This window comes from Takifugu flavidus, chromosome 16 (genome assembly GCF_003711565.1).
Source record: "Takifugu flavidus isolate HTHZ2018 chromosome 16, ASM371156v2, whole genome shotgun sequence".
Classification (NCBI taxonomy): domain Eukaryota; kingdom Metazoa; phylum Chordata; class Actinopteri; order Tetraodontiformes; family Tetraodontidae; genus Takifugu; species Takifugu flavidus.
The window spans coordinates 282,759-309,650 of record NC_079535.1 but is presented as its reverse complement, the minus strand read 5'-3'; the positions used below and the strand labels follow the sequence as shown (position 1 = coordinate 309,650).

General features: G+C 51.6%; 2 protein-coding genes and 2 long non-coding RNA genes across 7 annotated transcripts in view; 2 read left to right on the top strand and 2 right to left on the bottom strand.

Moving 5' to 3' along the window:
* The window catches only part of syne3 (spectrin repeat containing, nuclear envelope family member 3), a 16,537-nt gene extending 3,925 nt beyond the window's left edge, over positions 1 to 12,612 (top strand). For both annotated transcript variants that reach the window (XM_057058938.1, XM_057058937.1), the window contains 11 exons: positions 60 to 196; positions 1,066 to 1,240; positions 6,138 to 6,320; positions 6,615 to 6,758; positions 7,081 to 7,215; positions 8,063 to 8,224; positions 9,001 to 9,173; positions 9,911 to 10,175; positions 10,427 to 10,756; positions 10,878 to 10,931; positions 11,556 to 12,612. In XM_057058938.1, the coding sequence (XP_056914918.1) occupies positions 60 to 196; positions 1,066 to 1,240; positions 6,138 to 6,320; positions 6,615 to 6,758; positions 7,081 to 7,215; positions 8,063 to 8,224; positions 9,001 to 9,173; positions 9,911 to 10,175; positions 10,427 to 10,756; positions 10,878 to 10,931; positions 11,556 to 11,738 (1,941 nt within the window). In that variant the 3' untranslated portion in view covers positions 11,739 to 12,612. The remainder of the gene's footprint in view (positions 1 to 59; positions 197 to 1,065; positions 1,241 to 6,137; positions 6,321 to 6,614; positions 6,759 to 7,080; positions 7,216 to 8,062; positions 8,225 to 9,000; positions 9,174 to 9,910; positions 10,176 to 10,426; positions 10,757 to 10,877; positions 10,932 to 11,555) is intronic.
* Positions 6,760 to 8,172, bottom strand: LOC130540068 (uncharacterized). The gene is made up of 2 exons (XR_008954304.1): positions 8,044 to 8,172; positions 6,760 to 7,866 (listed from the first exon to the last, which is right to left on the bottom strand). It is a non-coding gene; the product is annotated as an uncharacterized LOC130540068 (long non-coding RNA).
* Positions 12,544 to 15,598, bottom strand: LOC130540066 (uncharacterized). The gene is made up of 3 exons (XR_008954302.1): positions 15,495 to 15,598; positions 13,932 to 15,386; positions 12,544 to 13,319 (listed from the first exon to the last, which is right to left on the bottom strand). It is a non-coding gene; the product is annotated as an uncharacterized LOC130540066 (long non-coding RNA).
* Positions 14,176 to 26,892, top strand: clmna (calmin a). Of its 3 annotated transcripts, XM_057058935.1 has the most exons (13): positions 14,176 to 14,317; positions 19,031 to 19,092; positions 20,739 to 20,834; positions 20,972 to 21,055; positions 21,137 to 21,229; positions 21,767 to 21,963; positions 22,068 to 22,261; positions 22,467 to 22,549; positions 22,656 to 24,596; positions 24,829 to 24,974; positions 25,296 to 25,374; positions 25,446 to 25,498; positions 25,817 to 26,892. In XM_057058935.1, the coding sequence occupies exons 1-13, from the start codon at positions 14,233 to 14,235 to the stop codon at positions 25,926 to 25,928; spliced, it is 3,225 nt and encodes a 1,074-aa protein (XP_056914915.1). In that variant the 5' UTR covers positions 14,176 to 14,232; the 3' UTR covers positions 25,929 to 26,892. The 3 variants fall into 3 exon arrangements, with proteins under 3 accessions (XP_056914915.1, XP_056914914.1, XP_056914916.1); XM_057058934.1 differs by having other exon boundaries at positions 20,972 to 21,229; XM_057058936.1 differs by lacking the exon at positions 19,031 to 19,092 and having other exon boundaries at positions 14,183 to 14,317; positions 20,972 to 21,229.

The following is a 26,892-nucleotide window of genomic DNA, read 5'->3' as shown; positions in this document are numbered from 1 at the left end:
CGGGGGACTGGAACGGTGGAGCCCAGCGAGTGTGAGCTGACGTGTATTTGTTCCTTTAGGGTGTGAGGAACACACTGACAGGGGAGGAGTCCCAGGTGGAGCTTCTGAAAAGTCAGCTCAAGCAGCTCTTCAGGTTTTCTGAGGACTCTCGCCATCTCTCGGATGATGTCCTGGCCGTTGTGAAAGAACATCAGAGGTATGTGCTCCAGTCGTTGCTTCTTCAGTTGCTAGGAGGGTCGCCGGCTTCTTTGGACTCATCCTCACCTAGTTGTGGATGAGTCGCGACTCATGTTGCCACCTTGCCCGAGCCCGGTTCTATGCAGGGCCGCTGCTCTTCACAGCTTTCACGCTTATTCTTTGCTCACCCTCAACACACTCCTGACCCTGATCCCGTCTTCACCACTAAGTCCCCTCCTCTCCGTGATCGCACTAGCAGTAGCTGTGCAGAACCTCCTGACCACCTCCCGCCTGTCCCGACTCCCTGCATCACTTCCTCCAGCCCCCCCACAACTCTTCCTCATCCAGCTCACGTCTGATCCACCAAGTCCAGTGACCACCACACCTTCACTTTAAAACCGTCCCTTTAAAATATCCCCCTTTCTCCTACTCCATTTCTCCTCCCGTCACCATGATAGAACATCTTGCTGCTCGGCTTCTGGCCCTCTTCTGTCTCCACCTGGACCCCTGGACACACAGAATGTTCCTAGTTCTTGTTTGGATCAGGCCAAACCAGTCTGTCTTTTCCTGTGACCGTCCTAAGGTTCCCAGCTTGGGACTCTGCCCTTCCTGATCTCTCTCACTACAGACATGTCCTCCTCCTCCTTCTCCTCCTCCTTGGACCTGCAGTAGCACTGTTTCCACCAGAACCAGCAGTTGTTGCTAACTCTGTTTTGTCCCAGCCAGATAGCATCTTCCTTTAAACATGGGGAAGTAAACGGAACACGAATGGTCGTCATTTAGATCCCACCAGAACCGTCTCTGCCGACCCAGATGTTCCAGATTTGGCTCCAGTTTGTGCCTCGTGTCCTTCACACCACGTTCTTGCTTCTTGCTCTTGTGTTGCAGCCTGAAATGCAGGGCCTCCCGGTTATGCTCAGAGTCTGAGCTGGGTTTGAGGACCATCCTGCAGGACCCTCTGCTGGTCTACGCTCAGTGGAGTCACATGGTCTCTCATGTTCTGGAGAATTCAGCCGATGTCACCGACTTCTCCTATATTGCCATGTTGGTCCAGAACATAGAGGTAAAGTTCTCAGCTTTAACCTTCCTGCTCATATCCCATAAAACACACTCGTGGTGTATGATGAATTCGTGGACACACCACAGATTCATCACACACACTCAAACACTCAATGCTGTCGCTAAATGACGAGTCTGGAAGCTTCCGGAGATCCTTGAGTTTTAGGAGGAAGGTGGTGCTCCTATCCACTCCTCCTCCTGTCCACTACTGTCCATTCTACCTCCTGTCCACTCCTCCTGTCCACTACTGTCCACTCCCCCCTCCTCCTGTCCACTACTGCCCGCTCCTCCTCCTGTCCACTACTGTCTGCTCCTCCTCCCGTCCACTCCTCCTCCTGTCCACTCCTCCTGTCCACTACTGTCCACTCCTCCTCCTTCTGTCCACTCCTCCTCCTATCCACTACTGTCCACTCCTCAAATCAAATCAATCTTTATTTATATAGCGTCTTTTACAATCAAAATTGTTTCAAGGCGCTTTCCAGAATCCCAGGGCCTAACCCCAGACAAGCAACAGTGGCAAGGAAAAACACCCCTTTAACAGGAAGAAACCTTGATCAGGACCAGGCTCATGTAGGGGGACCCTCCTGCTGATGGCCGGCTGGGTAGAGAGAGAGGAGAGGGGGGAGGACAGGGAGAGGAGAGGAGAGGAGAGGAGAGGAGAGGAGAGAGGAGAGGAGAGGAGAGGAGAGGAGAGGAGAGGAGAGGAGAGGAGAGGAGAGGAGAGGAGAGGAGAGGAGAGGAGAGGAGACATGACCCAGTGTAGTGACAGAGGCCTGTCAGGTGATCATGTTTCTGGACCAGCCTTGGCCTATAACAGCACAGCTAAGATGTTAACCTAATGATTAGACGACCCCGTAAGTATGATAAGTTGTCTGTCTATGATAGTAACTGGAACTACAGAATTAGTAACAATAAGCTTTTTCAAAGAGGTAGGTTTTAAGTCTGATCTTAAAAGTAGAGATGGAGTCAGCCTCCCGTACCTGGACAAGGAGCTGGTTCCACAGCAGGGGGGCCTAGTAGCTAAATCTCGGCCCCCTATTCTACCTCTAAAGACTCTGGGGACCACAAGTAAACCAGCATTCTGAGAGCAGAGCAGTCTATTGGGCTAGTAAGATGTCACTAGCTCCTCCAGGTAGGATGGAGCTAGGCCTCTGAGGACCTTGTAGGTCAAAAGAAGGGTTTTAAAAATTACTCTAAATTTAACGGGCAGCCAATGAAGAGATGCAAGTACAGGAGTTATGTGATCTCTTTTGTCAATACCTGTTAGAACTCTTGCTGCAGCATTTTGGATCAGCTGGAGGCTTCTTAAGGAATTGTTTGGACACCCTGATAATAAAGAATTAAAATAGTCCAGCCTGGAAGTAACAAATGCATGGACTAACTTTTCAGCATCATGCCGCGTCAGTAGTTTCCTGATCTTTGTGATGTTTCTCAAGTGAAAAAGGGCACTTCTCGAGACTGTTTTAATGTGTGAGTTGAAAGACTTTTGGTCAAAAGTTACTCCGAGATTCCTCACAGAGAGACTAGATGTTAATGAGATACCATCTAGAGTGATCATGTGATCTAATCTATCCCTGAGAGGTTGGTCCAAGTACAGAACCTTGAGGAACTCCATGGCTAACCCTACTGTATGAGGAGGGAACACCATGGACATGAGCAAACTGGTATCTATTGACGTCGAAATCATCCTCAGAAGTGTACTCAGACAGGCGCACGAACGAAGTTCACCACAAATTGAGACCAGACGTCAAAGTTCCTTTTCTACCTTGACCAAGGGGAGTCCCGCTCCGTTACAGACACATCTGCTGTTGCGCTGTTCTGGGGACTCTCACTCCACCCCAGAGTTGTCTATTTTATTAAAACAGGCATGATTACATAGCAGGAGGCGTTTCTTTAGTTACATAGTTTACATCAACCGAGTCACATTGCCCATATTTGACTATATTGAAGCGGCTCTCGGCCTACGCACAGGTGCACAGCCTTGAGAACCCTAACCCAAGCACATTATTGTTTTGTCCTCCTCGTGCTTTTTTTCCAAGATGGCGCCGCACGAGTGGCAGCTTGTTACAGTAGCTCCGTGCGTGTTTACATGTTCTAGTGTAGTTTTATACTTTTTTCGTGCGTCCTTTTGTACTAGTCTCGGTCGGAAGTGTGCACCTTCGGGTGTACAACTTGCGAGGCTATCTTTTTGTCTTTTCGTCCTTCTGGGAGTATTTAAATCTACATCGGCTGACCCCTTCAACCATGGCTCCATTGTTTACACCCGGGATCAGCTGTTAGCACTGAGCAACACGACGGTACTCCCCGCGGAAATACCGGTGATCCCCACGGAATTAAGGAGAAGGGGATGCAGAGCAGGGACGAAGCGTCGGGAGAAGAAAAGACGGTATAAACCATCCGTACCGTCAGTCATCATGGGGAACGTGAGATCTCTCCCTAATAAGATGGATGAGCTGTCGGCGCTAACCAGGCTACATAGGGAGTACCGGGAGTGTAGCCTCATGTGCTTGGCTGAATGGACTCTCGCCGGATTCACATGTAACCCTGGACGGTTTCCAACTCGTGAGAGCGCACAGGAAAGCTAATGAGAGCGGTAAGAGGAAAGGAGGGGGCATTGCGATGTTTGTGAACGATAGATGGTGTAACCCAGGGCACATCAGGGTGAAGGAACAGTACTGCAGCAAAGACATTGAACTGCTAGCGGTTAGCATTCGGCCATATTACCTCCCGAGGGAATTCTTGCATGTTATCGCGATAACCGTGTACATCCCTCCATCGGCCGATGCCGCTGCTGCCTGCGAGACTGTACACACCATAGTTTCAAAGCTTCAGACATCGCACCCCCAGTCCCTCCTCTTCATCTCTGGTGACTTTAATCATGCTTCTCTGTCCTCCACTCTCCCAACCTTCACCCAATATGTGAAATGCCACACAAGAGACAATAGAACTTTGGATTTAATGTATGTAAACACCAAGGATGCATACACCTCCTCCCCCTCCCCCCGCTGTGCCGTTCTGATCACAACCTGGTTCATCTGTCCCCTGCATACATACCTATGGTGAATAAACAACCACCCACCAAGAGGTATGTAAGGAGCTGGTCTGAGGAGACCAGCATGGCTCTGATGGACTGCTTCGACACCACAGACTGGGATGTGTTATGTGAACCTCACGGGGAAGGACATCGATGGCCTGACAACCTGCATCACGGACTACATCAACTTCTGTGTGGAAAATACCGTGCCTACCAGGAAGGTTCGGTGTTTCCCCAACAACAAACCCTGGGTGACCCCTGATCTAAAAGCCCTGCTGAATGAGAAGAAGAGGGTTTTTAGATCTGGGGACAAGGAGGAACTGAGGAGAGTCCAGAAGGAGCTTAGAAGGGGGATAAGGAGAGGCAAGGACAGCTACAGGAGGAAGCTGGAGGAGCGCCTCAAGGAGAGCAACGCCAGGGAAGTCTGGAGAGGCCTAAAAACCATCTCGGGCCACACAAAGGACAGTGGGAGGGGCCCTGAATCTGGGGGCCAGGACTGGGCAAATGAGTTGAATTCCTTTTTCAACAGATTTGACTGTGCTGCCCCCCCCTCCCTCTTCCACTCATCAAAGCCCAGACCTGACTGTGCTGTCACATCACCATCCCCCCTCTCCCCCCGTAACACCTCCGGCACCGGCAGCTCTCTCCTCACACCACGCCACCTCCCTCCACCCCCTGCCAGATCGACCCTCCCAGTCCAACCCCCGTCCTCACCCACCAGGAGTCACACCTCGCCTCTCCATTACAGCTGATCAGGCGAGGAAGGAGCTGAGGAGGACAAGACTGGCCCTGATGGCATCAACTCCAGACTACTCAAGGACTGTGCAGTTGAGCTCTGTGGAGTACTCCTGCACATCTTCAACCAGAGCCTCAGTCTGGAGAGAGTTCCACTACTGTGGAAAACATCATGTGTGGTTCCGGTTCCTAAGACTGCGCACGCCAGGGAGCCCAACCACTTCAGGCCAGTGGCTTTAACCTCTCACCTGATGAAGACCATGGAGAGGATTGTTCTCACCCACCTCCGACAGCTGGTGGACAGCAAGATGGACTCTCTACAATTTGCTTATCGACCAGGCATTGGTGTGGATGCGCTGTCATCTACCTGCTGCACCGGTCACTCTCACACCTAGAGAGCACCGGGAGCACTGTGAGAGTCATGTTCTTTGACTTCTCCAGTGCCTTCAACACAATCCAGCCATCATTGCTGAGAGGAAAGCTGGAGGGAGCCGGAGTCGACTGTCACCTAGCTGCCTGGACCACCGACTACCTCACCAACAGACTACAGTACGTGAGGCTCCGTGACTGAGTCCGACGTGGTAGTCTGCAGCATGGGGGCCCCGCAGGGTACAGTTCTCTCTCCCTTCCTCTTCACTCTCTACACATCGGACTTCAGCCACAACTCGGACAGCTGCCACCTCCAGAAGTTCTCCGACGATACAGCCATCGTTGGACGTGTGTCTGAGGGGAGCAAACTGGAGTACAGGGAGGTCATCACCAACTTTGTCACCTGGTGTGAACAGAACCATCTGCACACCAACGCCAGCAAGACAAAGGAGGTGGTGATCGACTTCAGTAGTAAGAACATCCAGTTCACTCTCTGTTCACTACAGTCCACTACTCCTCCTCCTGGCCACCCCTTGTTTGAGTATATATGTGTGTAATATTCCAAGCTATGTCAAGCTCTTGCCTTGTGGTCTGTATTCCTGCCTTATTGTGCTTGTATTATGACCCAAACCGCATTTCATCTGTGTTTATCTGCTCTGGGTCTTCTGTTTTTCTGCCGTTAAAATTAAAATGATGCATATTAAAAACCAAGTCCAGAATAAGTTTCAATGCCCCCTTCCCCCTTCCTGTCTCGTCTCTCTAGCAACTGCTGAAGGACAGCGTCCAGCTGCAGGAGCGCCTCAGTGCGCTGCAGAGCAAAGGCGACCTGCTGGGCTTTGTTTTTGGCCCGGAACAGTCCGACAGCCTGAACCAGGACCTGAGTGCTGCCTTCCGGAACAGAGAGCTGCTGCATTCCCAACTGTTGCAGAGAAAGAGCAGGTTACAGGTGATTATTATAATTATCTTTTGGAAGGTTTTCTAAGAGCGGCTGGGGCTGGTACCAGGGCTGGTACCAGGGTTGGTTCTGTGCAGCACTGACATGCTGGTTAGCTGCCTGCTCACGCTAACACCCACAATGCACTGGGAGCCGCGCCTCTCACCTAAGCTTAAGCTCTGACTCTTCCTCCTCCTCCTCCACCTCCACCTCCTCCTTCTCCATCCAAACTGCTCTGCCTTTATGGAAGAGATGATGCACAGACTAGCATCCCGTGTTTTACAGCAGAGATGTTTGCATCTTTAGGGGCTAATCTCTAGATCCAAGGACTTTGCTGAGGCCTACAAGCTGATTGTGTCCAAGATGGCCAGCCTGAGGGACCAGTTGGTGGCAGCTGATGGTCCCCAGCCTGATATCCTGGCTAAAAAAAGCCAGTCTGACCAGTTTAGGGTGAGTTCAAGCACCCACTGTGAGGTGACGCACATGAAATTGACTGTTTTTATTGCGTGGCCTGTGTTTATCATACACTGACATCATTATTTTATAGGTCTGCTTCATTATTCATCCTACACTCCCTCGTTAATGCGCCAGCTCCAACTCTGGATTTTTAGCCCCCCTCCTTGTTCTCATTTTGCATGTTGGCCTGTTCACAACATCTGTCTGATCACATGATTTCTATTCAAACCCATTGTTAAGATTCTTTTGTCTTTTCTGGCAGAGTTGCACAATCTGCATCCCTGTCTTTAATGCCGTGTGTCTTGACTCCATTCAGGTGATCCAGAAGGACGTGGAGAATTGCGAAAGCCAGATTACGGCTCTGGAGACCCTGGTGTCGTGCAGCCAAAGCAACAGGAGCCAGTTTGAGAGGCTGTATGATGAGTGGACTCAGCTATGCTCGGCAGTGCGGGTGAGATAGAAAAGCTGCTTCTATCGATCAGCCACAAATCTTTCTGTGGCACCTCTGCAGAACACATCAATTAATTCTCACTCAGGCCTTTCAACTGCTTCCAGCTGCATGGCTCTGCTAAACCTCTTGTAAAATGCTGATTTTTGGAGAGGAAGAGTGTTTTATTTTTTTTTTATCTCAAATGATTGCCAAGTAAACGGCAAACACTACTGATCTCCTACTGAACTTCTTACACACAAATAAATGGAATAAAATGCCGTTTTTCTTTGTATTGGTAAAATGCTTGTGTTGGGTGCTCCTGAACGCATCGTCAGTGATGTGGCCTGGTGTCATCGGGGGTTTGGGGGGTGGAGCAGCATCATGCGCCCTCTTCCAGGCAGCCCAGCCGTGGTTGGTCAGACCCGTTGTGTGTTCAGGTGGATCGAATTGCACTCCGCTCCTGTGCCACATAAACACACCGTTCACCAGACATACAGTATATAGGACCCTTTAGCAACATCTAACATTTTCCATGCCTATTTTGGGTATTTTGATGCTCTGCAGCTGCCTGCCTGGAAGACGGTCAGAGGGTTGGTGGGGTCCTTCATGGTGATAAAGAGGACACTCTCCAGAGGTTCCCACTGAAGAAGTAGGGGGTGCTGCTAGGACTTCCTGCACAGACAGGAAGTGTTGCAACTGTTCAGTTTTTCCCAATAATAACGCTGGACTTGCTCCATAAGCTAAATGATTTAAAACCCCAATTTGTTTCCGCAATGTTTACTGTCACGTGACTCCCCAGGCAAAAAGCTATTGCTGTTTTCATACGTCAGCATATTCTGCCCAGCTGACCTGCTGCTGTGCTCCGTAGGCGAAGGTACGAGAGGGCGAGGACGGCACCGTGGAGCATGAAAACCTGCACCATGCTTTGCTGAACATGGAGAAGTGGCTGATGATAATGAGGCAGAAGCTGGAGTCCTTCTACAGCCCCTCGGGACACTGGAGTGTAGAAGGCCGGCGACATGAGGCTGAGGTGGGTGTAGGCCTTTTTTTCTTTTGACGACTCTGTGGGGGTGTGTAGTTGTACTTGGGTACCTGCATATCCACCAGCAGAAGCAGGGCGATGCGGTGTCACCACGGTGACGCCAGTGTGACGCTCTTCTGTGGTTCAGTGTGAATTCTTTTCAGTTTCTGTTTGTATCAGCGCAGATATTGTTGGTTAACATGTGACCTCAGAGCATCTGAGAGGAAGAGCGGCTCAGTGAGCGCGTCAGACGTGCACGGTGGAGGGGCTGGCACAGCTGTTGAAGCGTGAAGACTGTTGTCAGCGGCGGCGAAGCTTTAAAGAGCTGCGTGTTTTTCATCTCAGGCAGAATTAAAGCGAAACTGAGGATGAGAAGCAAACAGGCTGAAAGGCTGCTGCAGCCTTCGGCCCTTGCGCATTTCAGTAGAACTCAGGCACGAGAGCGTGCATGGTCAGCATCATTTTCTCCATTTATGTTTGAAATGGGAATGCTGAGGAAGCTCTGACAGCTCCCAAAGGTGAACCCTAAAAGCTGGCTAACTTTGAGAGTGGGCGCACCGGCTTGCTCCTCTGAAGAAGCTTGACCAGACGAGCCTGTAATGAATACCATCATTTAATGACACAACCCTCAGGAGCACCAGTAAGTGGACACACATTTGGTGTGCCAGCCACTCTATTTTGACTTCCACATGAGTCCGGCTTTGATTTGTTGTTCATAGGCATCACGGGGACGCCTTGGTTGTGCTCCATCCGGTGTGGCTTTAACCTGTGTTGTTTATCATCAGAAAGCTCTGGGAGAGTTTCCGGAGAAAGAGCTTCAGCTGCAGCAGATGGAGATCCAGGCCCAGAGGGTCTTCGAGAAGACCTCTACGGATGGGCAGGTGCACGGTCAGCGAGACTTGGAACGATTACGGGAGTCCTGGCTGGAGGTCTACACCATCAGTCTCGATCTGCACAGGTATCAAACGCTAGCTTCCACCGTTCAGAGGCAGCGTGGCAGCTCACGCCTGTGTCTAAACCCGTGAGAGCTAAAACCCAGGGGAGAGTTTTCACAGTCCCACGGCTGTCAGTGGCCCTGTCCACTTGGCCCAGAGACAGGGGCTGTCTCCTCCTAGAGGGGAGCCGAGCCTCGGCCCTACGGCGATGCTCTCAGCCTCCCGGTGTTGTCAGTGAAGAGGCAGGCCGAGCTGTGCAGAGGTAGCTCCACCGCCAGGCTCCAGTCATAATGGCCCATGAAGAACCAAGTGGTCTTCCCACGGGACACCTGTGGATTCCTTCGGGCTGTCCGCCGCTCCCACGATTGCTGTGTTACCTGCTGCCATGCCAATTTCAGATTAGCTGGATGCTTATTAACAGCCAATCATGTTTATCTCCCAGCTGAATGTTCAATTAATGCAGCTGCCAGAGGATCACAAAGGAGAGCAGAATAAATTCCCAGTACCTCTCAGCCTCCTGTCAACACTTCCAAATGGCTGTCCAAGGTTAAGAAGAAGCGTTGCGCTGACGTTCTGCAATTTTAGATAAGTGGCTGCAGCACCGAATATAAATGCATGTGAACAAACAACGCATGTAAAGCTACGGGAGATAAGGATGGTTGCCGTTTTGGTTTTAGCTAGCCGTGTAGCAGCGTGCAATTCCATGTGTATTGTACATCCATAGACGCCATTACTCGTCTTGTCCCTGTTTATCTTGGAGGCTGTTGAATAGCTGTGCGGAGCCACCAGCAGAACCAGAGCCATGGGTGGGTGGAAGACGGGCGTCTCCTGGGACCAAACGCCATGAGGGGGGAAGCTCTTCAGTGATGGCAGAACTGTCCAGGAGCTGGACAGACGGCCAACAACAGGACTGTCTGGCCAAAGACAACCCAGGAGGAGATGGAGGCAATGCAGAGGAAGGCCTGGATCTAGGAGGAAGAGCTGTCACCCATTACCTGGCAACAGCTGCCAGGCAACACACTACGGTTCCTCCACAGCACTCTTTCTCTCCTCTTTCACTCTCTCTCAGTTTGTAGGTTCTTTCAACTGACCACATGCAGTAGCTTTAGCGTTCTCCCCCTTGGAAGGGTGTATACACACACACACACACACACACACACACACACACACACACACACACACACCAGACGCAGAGGAGCACGGGGAACGCTCATGAACTTCCTAGAAACGATAAATGATTAATGATGATTTACTTGTTTTGTTGTGGACCATGCAGGGAGACGCGGGAGAGTCCACATCCAGGAGGAAGGAGTTTGAGGCTTGGCTCTCCAAGCAGAGTGATCTTCTGTCCACCGTCCTCAGTGCCAGGATGTCCAGGCTGAGCACACGGGAGCTGATGGTCCAACAGGACAGACTGAAGGTGCTGAGGGCAGGACTGGGCTGGGGGCAGCAGCAGTTCCAGCTGCTGCTCCAGGAGGCTGCTGCTGCTGCTGCCGCTGGTGGACAGGCAGAGGACGTATGTCTGGAGGAGCTCCGTTACCGCTGGATGCTGCACAAGTCCAAGCTGAAGGATGTGAGAGAGCTCGGGAGCAGGAAGCGCTCCAAGGTGGGATGTGTTATGACCGCGGTGGCCACACAGTGGCAGTCTAAGGCCATGTTGCCATCAGTTTGACTGGATGAAGAGGAGTGCTACAAGAGTGTGATTGTTGTGTGTCCTGTCTGTGCAGAGAGTCCAAGCAAAGACACAAGAGGAGCCTGCTGCTCCAGCAAAGGTTCCAAAGGTGAGTGGGAAAATCCTGGTTAAAACAGATTCCCTTTGGCACTAATCATGCCCCACCAGCAGAAAGCAGGATTGTTGCTCTAGAGTGGAAACACAGGTGGATGCCTGTGTCCAGCCATGTCTCTGGGCTTTGTTCAGGGGGTATTCAGCTGTGTCCTTTGCTTTTCCATGAATCTTTAATGCCCGTGAAGTGAAATGGGCCAGCAAGAGCCGCTGGTCCATTTTAAAGGCACAAACATGAGAAACGCTCCTTTTTTGGGTGTGTGTAAGGTTTTAGTTGGAAAGCGATGACCAAGGCTTGACCTCTCAGAGGAAACCCGTCCAACTTAAACATTGGAGCTTCACGCTTCGCTGTAGGACAGAGTCGTCCCGTCTCAGTAGGACAGGCAGAATGCATGAAAGGGTGGTTGGTCCAGTCATGTAGTCACACAAACACAGACCGGAGGCTTTCTAAAGGGACTTCTGGAGGCACTTCAACCCCACCTAGGCTCTCGTGAAGGAGGTCTTCCTGCAGCAGGGTGGTGTTTGGAGACTGGGACCCCCTGCTGTGGAACACTGGGTAAACCAGCGTGGTCCCAGAACCAATGACGGGTGGTTAACGTCTGTTGTCCTGCTGCTGTTGCAGAAGACCAGCCTGCTGCAGCGTGTGTGTCGGCTGGCTCTTCCTCTCTGGCTGCTCCTCCTGGCTCTGCTGCTCCTGGCCTTCCTCCTCCCCCTCATGGACGGGGGCTCCAGCTGCTCTGTCACCAACAACTTTGCCCGGTCCTTCAGCATTATGTTGCGGTATGAGGGGCCGCCACCGACGTAAAGGAGGGGACGTGCCAGGACCTCCTCATTGCTCCTTTAGCTTCCAAATGCTTCCACGAGTCCTGGAGGACAGAGAACATAGCGGATGAGGCAGCCTATGGTAGCAGCCCAACCACCAAAGTCTTTGTGTAAATTGTTTGTCTCAAAGTCAAATGTTCCCCCACGCTGGCTGTCTGAACACAATGAGCACAATCCTGGTTACTGCTGCCAGGAGAGCCCCAGCTTATTAGCTTCAGGAGCTGTGGAGAAGCTAGCATCAACTCAGCATTTCCAACATGGAGATGTTTTGCTTTACCCCATCTTTAGCCAGGTCTCAGAAACTCAAATGCTTTGATCTGTCTGTGAGAATGTGAATCGGCAGGGAAAACATGACCAGGATGTTCTTGCCACACTTGTTTTGCAACTCTCCCATATCCAACGCAACAGTTCCCTTTACGATGCTAAAGTCTTGCTCCGTTCCCTCCAGACATGCCCTTAAAAATACAAGTGCACCTCCACATGCCCTCACGCACTTACTCGCTTTCCCTTTTTTGGTTGAATTCACATCTATTATTGAGTGTCCATGTTGCTACGGTAACAGTGGCCTAATAGTATCGGGTATTGCGTAATCTCTGCAGCGCCTTCGGGACGGTTGTCTTTATGTTGCCGGCGCCGCCAAGTGCACGAAGTGGTATAACTGTCCTGTGTCCTGGTCTGGTGGGTCTCTTCTGTCCTGCAGCCAGCTTTCAGCGAGACGCCAACTTCTCTCTTTGACCCAGAATTTCCTGCTGCCATGGAAACATGGGACTTTCTGAAGAAAACACTGATTTTTTTCCCAAAGCTGCATTTTATTCATCAGTTGCTCTAAATAAAGATGCCCCTGTTGTCCTGGAGAAGTGGTTTATTACATTCAAGTGTTGCCTTCTTCCCCAGAACAGGTGCTTCATGTGTGAAGGTGTTTAGCAACACTTATGGACCCAGCCGGAGCGCTTTCAGGGACCTTCTGGAGCTTCTGGGCTGCTCCGGTTGCTCTTCTCCCTCGAGAAACATCTAAAGTTGAATAAAAACTGGAGCTGAGCACTTGTTTCCTCGACATCAAAGCTGTTGACACCTTCTGATTTTGGTAAAGCTCCGCTGGTGGATCCAAAGACCTGGAGGAAGCTACACACATCAGGGGGCCAATTTTCCTCTTTGATGTGAGGCAGCTCCGGTGTAAAGGGGTGGTGATGTTCCCTGGCGTACACGTGATGGAAAGTGTGAGTGTTCCAAGCGTCGATGCCTCCTACGCTGCAGCTCTGGTGGCCGAGCTGTGCAGCAATCTGGAGCCTGCTGCCCGCCAACCACAGGCTCCCCCATTAGGATCTCCAGCATCTTCGGCTCCAGATCTTTTTCCTCACAGATGAATGTACACCAGCTCTCCAGATCTGCCCTGGGTTGTCCTCCATGCAGAAGCCTGAAACACCTCTTGGAGCTGCTCTCTGTCTGAGTCCAGCTCCCCTACAGAGGTCAGTCATTCTGGGGTGCTTGACCCCCTTCACCTGGGGTATCAACTCTGACCTGGAGGAGCCGCTGGAGCCTTTCCCAAGTTTATGTGAAGAAAACCCTGAATGGGGAGTAAAACACAGGACTGTGCATGGACCAGGCCTCAACATCAGAGGGTCCAGGGTTGGTTCTGAAGCAACAGCTTCCTGAATCAGGTCCTCTTCCGCCTCTGAGACAGTCAGTCCTGAGGACAAACACATGCATCCTTCGTCTCAGCCCCGACCTGCTGACATTTACCAGATGGCTTTTAAACAGATGTGAGGCAGCAGAGACGAGGAATCAGGAGCAGCCTGTCAGGATGAGACGAGCCCTTTCCTGCTGCTGTTATGCAAGAGCTGCCTGTGGCTGAGTGGGCACGCAGCACACATAGAACACTCTCACACACCCTCTCATACACATACACACGAGCCTCACCACACATGCACCACACACTCACTCACACCACAAAATCACACACTCTCACACTATAGACACACACCAGACTCCCCACACACGTGCGTGCACACACACATAAACACGCCCTGATAATTGTCCCACTTATTGCATTAATGTTCAACAGCTCATAGATCATTGTGTGTGTGCGTGTGTGCGTGTGTGTGTGTGTGTGTGGGGGGGGGGGGGGGGGCGTGGGCGTGTCAACTCGCGAGTCTCCTCCCACCTCGGAAATACCAACCAGGTGCTGCAGCTGCTCTCCGCTCGGCCTCTCCTCTGCTCTGCTCTCCTCCTCACCTCCCCGAGTTGTTGCTCTCTCCGCCCCGGAGGAAGCCGCAGTGAGCCGCGGCCATGTCCGCTGGTGAAGGGGATCCCTCCCGTTAATGTCCGCCTGTGCGTGTCCGGGTCTGCGTGGCTCCAGGCTGCCTGGCTGGACAATAGACGGCTCCCTCCCGCTGCAGCAGCCCCCTCCTCCTCCTCCTCCCAGGGGAGCTTTGTGAGCGATACTTCCCGGGTCCAGGCGGCTCTCTGTGCGGCTCCAGATGGCTGGACGCGGCTGGGAAGACTGGTTCGAGCGAGAGGAATTTATCGGGCAGATCAGCGACATGCGAGTGCAGAACCTGCAAGGTAAGAGCATCTCAGAGAGCTGCTGTTGGTCGATCGAGGGGTTCTTTTGAGGATCGATGCGTGCGAGGCTCTCCTGGCCCCAGCACGAGCACAAACTGCGCTGTTAACGCTCAGGTCGACGTAACTTTTGGAGGAAATGGAACCTACAGACGGATCCGGATCTAAAAAAAGCAAACCCGGAACCGTTGTTCCCTGGAAGCGAGGGGGCTTTAGACGCTTTACTGGGCTTTTGCACTTAGTCTTAAAGTTGGTGGTTCAGAGTGAGAAAGTCTGGTCTGGAGTCAGGTGAAGCACCGGATCCTGGATTCATCCACGGCTCAGCTGTTGCTCCGACCCCACCAGTCCCTTCCCCCGCTGAGCTGAAATGGGCACAGTAATTTATTGGAGATCAGCAGGATCCTCAGAAACAGCAGGAGGTCTCAGAAAGATCCGGTTTGAGATCAGGGATGGATGATGAGCTGGTATCCAAAAACCAGATACATTTCAGTTCACTGCAAATTGTTATCTAATTACAGTTGGGATTTCCCCGTTGCCGTGGAAACCCACGTCTGTAGACCCCAGTCTTACTGGTCAAATGTTTCCTGGATGGTGTTGTTGATTTGTTTCCAGTTTTTTTTGCCACCTTGAGAACTTTAGATTTCTGTGTGAGGGAGGAAACCAGTTATGCTGAAACGTCTGCAGTGGTTCTCGTCCTCCGCGGTGTCGTTGACCTGTTTGATGGTTTTAACAAAAAAACAACTCCTGTGAATTTATCTGAACGAGTCTGTTGTATCATCTGATTGTTTGTTGGAGTTCTGTTGATAAGATGCTACACTAACCTCCTGTGTATGCTAAGCTATAATCTTTTAGTGTGGCCTGGAGGCTTCAGATGTTTGATAAACGGGTTTGATTCTAAAGATTTAACCTTGATCGAAATCAAATCACCTTGCTGTAAGCATGTTTGGTCTAACCTCTTAGCATGCTAAGGCTACGGTGGCGGAGGTGTTTGCTGTCAGATGCAGGGGGAAACCTTCATCAGGAGAACTCTGTTGCTGGTCTCCCCTCAAGGGTCTGAGGTGAAAGAGTCCATCTGGAGGAAGAGGAGAAGAGGAAGAGCACGTTGGTGTGAACAGCTTAGAGACGTGTTTCTCCGGATTTGATCTGCCTTCATGTGAATAAGTAAAAGCTCTGATTTCACCTGACTTGAAGGGCTGAATGTGATTTCCCCCCCCCCCCCCCATTTTCTTCCAACATCTGAGAGCAGAAAAACAGATTGTTATAAGAATAACCAAAGTTGAAGAAAACAGGCAGGTAACAGCTGAAAGAGATGTGAACATGAGAGCTTCTAACGCTACCTGCTCGCAGCACATCTGCCGGTGGACACAACACACACACACACACACACACACACACACACACACACACACACACACAGACCAGAAACAACACAGAACAGTTACACACAACATCCCTCTGTCTCTCCAGTCGTCTATCTCTCCATTCATCCGTCCCTCCAGTGGTCCGTCCCACCAGTCATCTGTGCCACCAGTGGTCCATCTCTCCAGTGGTCCATCCCTCCAACCATCTGTCCCTCCAGTGGTCCTTCTCTCCAATGATCCATCCGTCCAGTGGTCTGTCCCACCAGTCATCTGTCCCTCCAGTGGTCTGTCCATCCAGTCATCTGTCCCACCAGTGGACCATCCCTCTAGTTGTCCGACCCTCTAGTGGTCCTTCTTTCCAGTGGTCCATCCCCTCCAATGGTCCATCCCTCCAGTCATCTGTCCCTCCAGTGGTCTGTCTCGCCAGTGCTCGGTCCCTCCAGTTGTCTGTCCCTCCATTGGTCGATCCCACCAGTGGTCCGCACCTCCAATGGTCTGTCCCTCCAGGAGCCAAAGATGTTAGACCCTCTTCTCTCATGTTCTCCCGCTTGAGGTGTCTTCAGGTGCACCTTTGTTTCTCTCTGGATGTCAGACTGAAGACCAGAGCCAGCCCACATCATTCCAGAGGTGTGACCCCTCCCCAGTCTCAGCTCCCAGTCCTCCCAGTTGCGTGTGGCTGCTCCATGTCTGTGTTTCCACAGCTGCATCCGTCCACACGCTCGTCTCTGCAGATACACAATTTGCATGTGCTTTATTTGCTTAGACAAAGTAGCTGCTGTTTTTGCAGCTTGTCCCCGTCCGTCATCCCCTGTCCTCCATCTTCTGTCCTCCGTCGTCAGTCCTCTGTCCTCAGTTATGTGTTGATAATTTTACACTTAAGATGCTGAATATCAACGGACTCAAAGACAACACCTATCCGGTCTGGTTTGGCTGTGTCCAACTTCTCATATACGGGAGTAATAACAACAATAATAACATTATTGTTGTTATTAGTAGTAGTGATAATAATAATGAGGTAATGAAGGGTTTAACATTGAATAATTGCATGGGTCCACAAGGATGAAGAGGATGTTAAACAGATTAGAAGAAGACAGAATGAGCATAATTGATCAGAGAAGAGGAGATGATTTCCTGTGTTATTTCACGTGTGTGTGTGTTGTTTGTGTATGTGTGTTGGAGGCAGCTTTCTCTGCTCTGTGACAGTTGTGTGTGTGTTGAGGCTAGCTTGAGGTTACATGGCTAAAGTGAAGGCACTGGAGTTGTGTGCCGTGTGGGCGACGATGATGGTGATGATGAGGAGGAGGATGACGAAGATGAGGAGGATGAGTAATGCTCCGGCTCTCTGCGGAGGAGGTGGTGAAGCATCACCGGAGGAGCAGCCAGAACTTCTGTAGTTTGCTTCAGTTCAACGGTGAATTAATGGCTCAGTCATTCACATGTTGCCGTGACAACGGGTGCCATGCATGTGGCCTAATAAAAATCTCCGCCCTCCCTCCTTGCTTTAGTCTACTGCTGTAGTTTTAAGAAGAACGCTACAGCTCCCCAACGTTTCGTCCCAACTTCCTGTCTGTGGGGGTCTTCAGAGCAGCTCCAGCTGTGCTCGGATCGGCTCAGCTTGGCTCCTCACGTTGGCTCACCTGTGGGGAGATGTTCCACAGGCTCTGACAGGCTGAAGGGGACCGAGGTGGGCTTGACGGCCCTGCAGGGCAGAGACACCACTCTGTCCCAACCTGTTCCTGGCTGGTTTCCTGCTCTCTCCAGCTCTAAAGGAGAATTCGCCAGAGAATTCACAATATTTTAGGAAACGGCTATTTTCAGCATTTCCGAGCTTGAGGAGATTCCGTCCTTAATGAGAACGTCCTTCATGCTCGCAGCTTTTCAGGCGCCAGACGTGAAAATTAAAGCAGCGTTGGCCTGCTACGTGCTAATTGTTGCATGCTAACTGCATGTTAACAGTTAACAGCAGTTAACAGCACACTGGTGCAGCAGGGGCGCTCCACAGAGATGTACTCTCAGCAGGAGAACAGGACTGGGTTTTGCAGAGGAGAGCTGAGCTGCTGCCTGTCTGTACCCTGAGGACTCCTGTCCTCTTCTTCTGTCAGGCTCGAGCACCCCGCATTGTTGAACCTCTTTTCGTCCTGAAAGTGGAATTTTCCCTCCGTTCTCAGTTGTTTCAACTTCAAAGTGAAACTGGTTCCCTGTTGAAGCTGGTGTCATTTCTGTCCGAGAGTGTTGAAACCACATGATTAGGAGTGAGAAACAATGAGCCTGGGACAGAACCTGGGGGGACGCCCTCTGGGGGACACTTCCTGTGAGATGCTCTGAGGAGGCTGAAAGAGGCTGATTGATGGTATCAAAGTTCCTTTGGAACACCAACAAAGGAACTGGTCCTCCTGGAGAGTTTAGTTCGTTCACCTGCTGACTCAGCAGCAAACCAAGAAGTGGCCAGAGTTCCTCCTCGCCTACTGGGAGGAGCCTCAGCTTCTCCTCATAATGGCAACTCCTCACTGTGACCCCCGCCATGGAGGTCATGTGACAGGCAGCGTCCACATCCCCGAGCGTCGGTGGCTTCAGTAGCTTCTGCTGGTGGCAGAGTTGTCCAGTCTGAATGGGGGGGTCCTGCTTTTCCTGGTCTTGTGATTCTGTAACTGGAGCAGCTGGAGGATGTCTCTCTTTCCTGCTCGTGGACCAGCCTGTGCCAGTGGATGGCCACAGGTGTTTGTGATGTACTGCTCGCAAACATCTCAGGACAAAGGACATGTCCACATGGTGTCCTGAAGAATGAGCTGCTATGGGCACACAGTTTATTCTTCAGTGGAGGCCTCTCGGATCGTTGGCTGTGCTGGAGCTCCTGCTCGGAACAGAAGACACGACAAAGTCCCCTTAAAAGTCAGATCCAGACGGATCCAAATCTGTGAATATGCTCCCAAACACCTGCCCCCAGGTTGTGAGAGGCCCCTCACAGCTGTTGCAGGAACCACAGCTCTGACCCCCCTCATCCATCCATCCATTCATCCACCCATCTACCATCCATCCACCTATCCATCCATCCATCCATCCATCATTCTTCCATGGTGTGTTTTAAACTGATGGGAATTTAAAACAATCTCACATTGGTAAACAGTGGTGACCGGTGGTGACCGGAGGTGAACCATTGCCAGTGTACACTGATCATCAGGGATGATGGAAGAGTTGCCATCAAAAGGTGACATCTGTCAGCAGGTGAACAATAGCAGCTGGAGGAAACGTGCTCGATGTCCAGACAGATTTGGGTTAAAGACGCTGGAGGAGATCTTGTGTTGATCTTGAGGTGTTGTGCTTCAGCTTTCTGGTTTTCTCTCCATCTCTGTTGCAGTTGAGAGAGAGGTGGTCCAGAAGAGGACCTTTACCCGATGGATCAACCTGCATTTAGAGAAGGTGAGAGCCCAGCTCTTTGTTACTCCCTCAGCAGCCTGACAGGGCTGCTGCTCAGTGTGACCACCCAGGTCCCGCCTTCATTCTGGGTGTTCTGCTCCACCGTGCTCTACCTCCACGGGCTGTCATGTGACGTGCACGTGCGCCACAACACTGACAGAAGTCCAGATGATTGGGGCACTAAAGACAGGGTTGACCTCTGCCTGCTTCTCCATCTGCATTCATGCCTGAATCCTGGTCCAGTTGTTCTCCAACCAATTACCCAAAGATTTGTCTTTGAGGATGTGGAGGAAGCACAGGTGGATACAGAGCGAAGGAACCTCAGGCTGACTGACATTTTAGCTGGAGTTTTCGCTCTGCAATCGTAGTTGGATGAGGCTGAGGTCAGTGTCTGCTCAGATCTTTTCTTTTCTCCAGCACAATCACCCTTTCTCTTCTTCTGTGTGCTCTTTGGCACTGTCTCAGCTAGCTGACCCACAAACTGACAGTCCCACATTTGTCTTGTGTCAACTTTGAAAGTTCCAGTGGCTCCCGCTTCACGCTGTTCTGAGAACACATTTCAGCTGCCTCAGACCTTCTCTGTTCTTCTCTGTCAACAAGCTCAAAGCCAATACTGCATCTGGAGTCCTCTGGCTTGGCCTGGACCCATGCTGGTCCTCTGCTGTTCTGCCGGTCTTGATCACAACTTCATGCGTGGCTCCTCGGCTTCATTCCTCCTGTAGTTTCCACAACGCTACATGTCTCCCTTGTTCTTGAGGACGGTTATTGAAGAACCTGGTCAGGAACCCTGAACTTGATGGGATCTATTGCTTGCTACGTTCCCAGAGCAATAAAAACAATGTGAGCTGTGCCACATCAGCCGCTTCAACTGGACACGTGATTCTGAGATCAGCACAGAGGTTAGCTTTCCACTCGTGCTTCTCCTGATGGTCCACCACATCCCTGTCTCTGTCCTCTGGACATGCATTGTCCCCCTGTTCCCCCTCTGCTCTCTGGGGTCAGCGCCAGCACTAATATGCACAGCAGAACCTCCCACGTGTTTGCAGATACAGAAGGTTTTTCTCACAGTCGAACTGTTGGAACATCTTGTTCCTGGGACATTTTCACAACCATTGAGCTTCTTCTTTGCTCACCCTCGACACACTCCTGACCCTGGTCCCGTCTTCGCCACCAAGTCCACCCACCCACCAAGTCCTCTCCTCTCCCTGATCACAGTAGCTGTAGCTGTGCAGAACCTGCTGGCCACCTCCCGCCTGTCCCGACTCCCCGCATCACTTCCTCCAGCCCCCCCACCCCTTCACAACTTCTCCTTCTCATCCAGCTCACATCTAAACCATCAACTCCAGTGACCACCACACCTTCACTTTCCAGTTTCAAACTGGGCCCTCTTTAGTGATATGGATCTTCTTCATGTTTCTTATTATCACCTGTTCCAGATCAACTCTGTAATAACATAATAACAACACAAATAATGATTAACCTCCCCCAGCCTGGGGGCTTCCAAAGACCTGCATTTGGGCCACAGCTGAACAAGCACGTTCAAATTGGCCTCAGGTGTGAACGTGGTTTGTCTTTGTGGCCCAGTGATGAAGTGGTGATTCCCTCCCAGTAGCTCTAGTTTTCTCTCTCCTCTTTCTTCTGTGTCTTAGTGCGCCCCTCCCATCGAGGTGGAAGACCTTTTCCAGGACATACAGGATGGATACATCCTCATGGCCCTACTGGAGGAGCTCTCTGGCTCCAAACTGGTGCGTTTCCTTTGCTTCGTCAGCTCTATTTACTCTGAATCTGACCTGGGCGCTCAGTGCTGAAGGTCAAAGTCCACCCTTGTCTGACACTTTTTAAAGTAATCTGTCCTATTTTTCTCCTTCTAAATGATTTTCAGCTTCATGGATTCAAGAAGTCTTCTCACCGTATTTTCAGACTGAACAACATCGCCAAGGTGCTGTCTTTTCTGGAGGAGCGAAACGTGAGTAGCAGCACGTGCCGCATGGGGACGCCACCCGGCTTGGGCCTGGCTGAGCACATTCATGCATGTACCTTCCTTCAGGTTAAGCTGGTCAGCATCGATGCGGCTAATGTTGCCGACGGAAATGCCTCCATTATCCTTGGACTCATCTGGAACATTATTCTCTTTTTTCAGGTAACCTTTTTGCTGTTTTTCCACTCTCCCAGTTAGGTGCAAAATACAAAAAAGGAAAGTTGTTTTGGCGATAACCCCAAGCTCAGGGGAAGGGGGGTCCAAAGTGGCCTGAGCCCTTCTCAGGACATGACATCATGTAGGTCACCGTGTGGAGACCGATTCACCGCCGAACCCTTCCACAGAACAAGACGGAGGACAGCCTGGCGAGAGCAAAATGGCATCAGATCAAAGGGGGCCCAATCCCGTCATGGGACTCCTTATGAGTTTTGAGCCTTTGGAATCCACTGTTCATTTGTACTGGAATGACAGTAGCAATGACAGTTTGCATCCTTTGACCTTACTTTAATAAATAAACACTGCCATGATGTCATCAAATGTGTGAGACCATGCCTTGCTGGACCCTTTAGCTGACCATCTGTGCTGGTCAATCTGAGCCCCCAACCGTTCCTTAGCTTCACAAACATTAACGTTAGCAGACCTAAGGTTCTAACGGTCCACTGCCAGAACGTTTGTACTCTCTCCCTCTCTTTCTCTCAGATTAAGGAACTAACTGGGAACATCAGGAGCCAGTTCCCCTCCTCCTGCAGCCTGTCGTCCATCCCCACCAGTGCGGAATCGGAGACTTCCTGCTGCAGCACGGCATCAGATGAGAGGCGGGCTGCGTCCGCGGCCATGCGAGAACACAACAAGGCCATTAAAAAGCTGCTGCAGTGGGTGCAGAAGCAGACGCGCAGGTGAGTGGGAACACACAAGGCTTACTCTTCGGGAATGGGAAGACTTTAATGGGTCCTCTGTGTCGATGGGAAGCTGACCACAGAATTCCTCCATCCTCCTTCAGGTTCGGCGTGGCAGTGCAGGACTTTGGAAAGAGTTGGATGAGCGGTCTGGCCTTTCTGGCCGTCATTAAATCCATTGACCCCAGTCTGGTGGATATGAGAAAGGCACTGCTGAGGAGCCCCAGAGAGAACTTGGAGGAAGCGTTCAGGACAGCCCACTACAGTCTGGGGATCCCACGTCTACTGGAGCCTGAAGGTAACGCAGTGCTGCGGCTGGTTGGCCATCATAAAATGAACTGAGACACAGTTGTAGGACACTGTTGGACTGGTGAGGAATGATCAGGGCTTCAAGGTCCACCAGATGACCCTCCATGCTTGCAGACGTAGAGTAGATAGCGCATGATGCTGGAGCTGGGGGGGTCACTACGAACTGGCATCAGGGCGGTTGTGTTTGTTGGCAGATGTGATGATCGATGCGCCGGATGAGCAGTCAATCATCACGTATGTCTCACAGTTCCTGGAGCACTTCCCTGGCCTGGAGGAGGTAGGAGGAGGTCCTTTTTTCGTTGCGCACCGACAGCAGATTCTAGCTTAGATCCTTCAGTGCTGACAGAGTTCTGTCTTCCTTTTTTTGGGTGGGGGGATCTCAGCCAGAAGAGCCCAACCAGATCATGGAAAGAAGCACCTCGCTGTGCCGACTCAACCTCCGTGACAGCGACACCGACCACAGAAGGAACGGTGCTCATGGAAGCAGAGTCAAGGAGAGGTCCTCGAGGTTCCAAAGGGACTGTGGACAAGCCCCGCCCAAAATCTTCATTTCCTCAGCACCGCAGGGTGGGGCTCATCGGCCGCGCCCCCTCAGGCCGACGACATCGCGCTCCTGGTCCACCGAAGACTTCAGTACAGAGTCGTGTCCCGAGGGGGGGGGTTCGAGGAGCGTGCTTTCAGACTCCATGAAAGTGAGCACAGAGGTCACCCAAATATCAGACTCTTCCCAGATGGCGTCCGCTCACTCACCCCCCGATCCATCGGCGCCTGGGTCCCTGAACACAGACTCGATGAACGTCGACTCTGCCATCAGTTCGCCGGACTCCTGGGTGGACAGTGACTTCGGCGCCACCCCAGAGAAGCTCTATGAGAGTGCCAGCAACGGCTCTTTGTGTGACAGCGGAACTGCCTGGGAGGTTCACCGAGCCATCCCGGTGGAGATCACCACCCTGGACGAAGGGCTGTTCCCAAGCACAGAGGGAGGACTTGTTGAGGAGCACTCCATCGAGTCGTGCGTCGACGAAGGCGTTTATTCACTGAGCTCTCTGGAGAGCAGCCAAGAGCAGGCACGTTCTCTGAATAATTATCCCGAAGCCGTCGTTCAAAGCAAGTTCCAAAACCTACCAACAGATCCGGCATGGGGTCAGAAGGAGGGAGACAGGCAGTGGGTTGGTACAAGTCTGATAAACAAAGATGACATGAGCGAACGGGAAAAATGCGGTCGCTCATCTCAGGGCGATAATGTCTTACCAGCTGAAAGAACCGACCAGCCCATAATGACTCTGGTTAGCACTGGTTTAGCAACACCCTACCACAGTGCTGAAGAGCGGCCCTGTGGGGGTTCCAACAAAGCTGTGGACCAGAATGGAGATCTGCAGGATCAGGATCAGGAAAGCAAACCGCCTGCTGAAAACCCAACCAAGAGAAAAGATGTTGACTGTGGAGAAGAGGGAGCTAAAGGAAAGCAAGGAGATGTTCAGCTGGAGGAGACAGCAGAGAAACTTCAAGATGAAGCGCATCTAAAAACTGACGAGGGGGTTCTGAGAGAACATCCAGACCCGCAGTATCTCGCAGACCAAGGTCCAGCATTACAGGAAACGGTAGCGACGAGCGCTAGCGCAGCTGTTCCTCTGATCACCATTTCCACAGAGCCAGAAATGCCAGAGCACCAGGAAGCGCTTGACAAACAAAATCCAGCCGGTGACTCTGAAGACCCGGGTCCCGGTGAGATGCCTTCTTGCCAAGCATCAGAAAATGTCCAGCACAGTCCAACCCTGGCTGACCCAGAGAAGGAGTGCTGGGACGGGAGTGAGGGAAACGACCTCGGCACCTTGTCGGCGGCAGAACCTCCATTTCCCACCAGTCAAAATGGAGTCACTCAAGGACGCGAGTCGCCTCGGCACCGCCGCCCGGACTCCCCTGGTCAACCCTTCGCTCTGGCGACAGATTCGGACCCACTTGCTGCACATCGGGACAGACAGGGGGACCTCGTCCCTGATGACTCGTCCAGTGTAAGGACGCCGGGCCCTGCGGCAGGTAGAGGGTTCCCACAAATGAAGTTCTTTCGACCAGACTTGGATGAGAACTCTCCAACCGATGACCTCGCCGGTGATCCTCTGGAACCTATGGATCTGTTCTACCCTGACAAGGATGAGTCCATCTACACCGAGCCTCCTGAAGGAGAAACCCAGGCCTGGCCTTCTGTTTTAAGCGTATCACCCCTTCAACCGGCTCCGGCCTCTCAGCATTTTGATGACGGCTCATCTGAAGTGCCAAGTCGTGCTTGCTCTGAGAGAAACGACGTGTCGCATGAAAATAGCAAGGTCAGTTGTCAACCTCAGACAAACCATCTGCGAGTTCGTAATGAACAGTGTGATTAAAGCTGGGTAACGTGATCTCGAGTGTATGTGCTGAATACGATGAGGACTTGAGGCAAACCGTGGTTGTAATGCACATTCATAGACATGCTAAGCTAATGTGCTAATGGGCAGGAGACTCAAATCTTCTCTTTTTTGGATCTGTCATCTTTGTCTGCTGCTGAATGAAACCGACCAGGAGGCAGATGAAGCACCTGGGTCCGAGGAGCAGCTCAGGTTGTCTGCAGGAAGGACGGGAGGACTCTCGGAGGGGGGCCGTTTCGCAGAGGGGGAAGCAGAACAGCAGCTCTGGTGTTGCACCAGCGAGAACTGGGAGCCGGCGAGGTAAGTATGCTCCCTGGGGGCTCAGTGTTGGGGCAGGAGGGGGCAAGACCCCTCTGTCCAGGACGCACTCCACCTCACCTCACAGGTCCCCAAGAAAAGGTTGCTGACGGGAGTTTTTCAAGGGAGGAGCAGTCTCAGTTGGGACGACCCACTTTCCTGAGGATGAATTCATCAGGGGCCGTGACCTCAATCTGTTTCCTGTCCTACATCAAGCGATCATTTTTGCTCATTTTGCGCCACCGGATCCATGTACAATTCCAAGACAGCGGCAACTTCGCACAACCTAGAGCTGAGGTCAAAACCCTGTTGTCCTTATTTCAGTTGCAGCGGCAGTGGCGAGGACATCCTGATTCCCCCAATTCTGCGCCACAGAAAGGCCCCCCCCTTTGTTCAGGCCCTGGTCAGTCTGGAATCATCATTTCATTCACTTTACAAGTGCTGGTGGACCAATGTTCTGCTCTGTTTGTGCAGGAGAGTGCGGAGGCAGCCCCCCAACAGGCTGAGAGGGAGGATGTGATGGACGGGTAAGGTTGGGTGTCGCAGCTCGCCGCTAATGAGGATCAAAGAGATTTCTGATTTAGGAAGTGTCCACACACACACACACCTCTTGCTCCCATCCAGGGTTGTTGGAGGAAACTCTGGAGCCCCCGTAGACACACCACAGCCTCCAACCACAGGAAAAGTAGCTTAGTGTGTGTGTGTGTGGGAGGTTGGGGGGGATGTGTCAGTAGAGAAACCCCACATCTGACATCAGAGAGCTGATACACTATCTCTCTTCCTCCGTGTGTGTGTGTGTGTGTGTGTGTGTGTGTGTGTGTGTGTGTGTGTGTGTGCGCGCGCAGGTCCACCCCAGAGCTGTATCTGCTGCTGCTCCTCTGGCTGCTGCTCTACTGCTTCTGGCTGCTTCCTCAGATGGACGTGAAGATGCTGCCGAGGCTGCTGCTCAACCTCTGAACACACACCCCCTCAGCGCGCCGCCCACTTCGTTTTAGGCCCTTCAACGTTGTATGCGGTTAAGTGGAAATGACGAGTCAGCGACTTTGGGAAAAGCCTTTATATATTTGAAGAAAATGCTTTTCCACTTTTCTTTTGAAGGCGGATCCTGCTGGGATGTGGGAATGAAGCTGCACGTGTAAATGATAAAAGGAACATTTATGTTTTCCTTTGCCCCGGAGGCGCAGTGTCACTATGCCAATATTATCTCCATCAACTTGTGCGATGCCAATTCCAGCTCCAGGCTCACTGTTCCCAGTCCAGCTCCCAGTTTACCGTCTGGTTCTTTGTCCTGCTTCAAGTCGCAGAACCAAACCAACTAGAACTGATCAGAAGGAAAATACAGCAGGTTACATAATCCCAAATGACAAGAAATATCCAACACTGGAAAAGCAGAATGTGGAACGCTCGCACGCACACACACACACACACACACACACAGAGCAATGAGCTTGTTCATTTGAAGAAGAAGCAACACATTGAAAGGTTTTTCTTACTTGCAGGTGTTGGTATTCCGAATATTCCCACCCTTCCCTGTGCTCCTGGAATGTTTGACTTCCATTTGTGTTGTAACGCTCACTGACTTACTGCACACCTTTTAATAGCCATGGAATCGCTTCAAGATGAATGATTTATTCCTCCTTGAGTTATATTTGCACTTTGAAAACTGCCAAAGATTAAAATGTCCTGGTCATGTGTTGGGATGGAAGTGTCAGAGCTGCTCCAGAGACCGGAAGAGGAGGAGGATGAAGATGCATCTCCCGGCTGCAGAGGAAAGGCTCCGCAGGCACCTGCAGTCAGGACTGTGGCGGGTTTGGGGCCCAAGAGCCCGGCAGGCTCTTACGGCTGATCTCAGGTGTAGCTGAATGTCACGTGGACACGTCCTAAACATCTGTACAATAAAGCTTGTATTTTGCACTATAAA

Coding starts and splice junctions, on each gene's coding strand:
- clmna (XM_057058934.1), top strand. CDS start 14,233: ATGGCTGGACGCGGCTGGGAAGACTGGTTCGAGCGAGAGGAATTTATC. Junction 21,964..22,067: donor GTGCAGAAGCAGACGCGCAG/GTGAGTGGGAAC, acceptor ATCCTCCTTCAG/GTTCGGCGTGGCAGTGCAGG. Junction 24,597..24,828: donor TGTCGCATGAAAATAGCAAG/GTCAGTTGTCAA, acceptor GAAACCGACCAG/GAGGCAGATGAAGCACCTGG.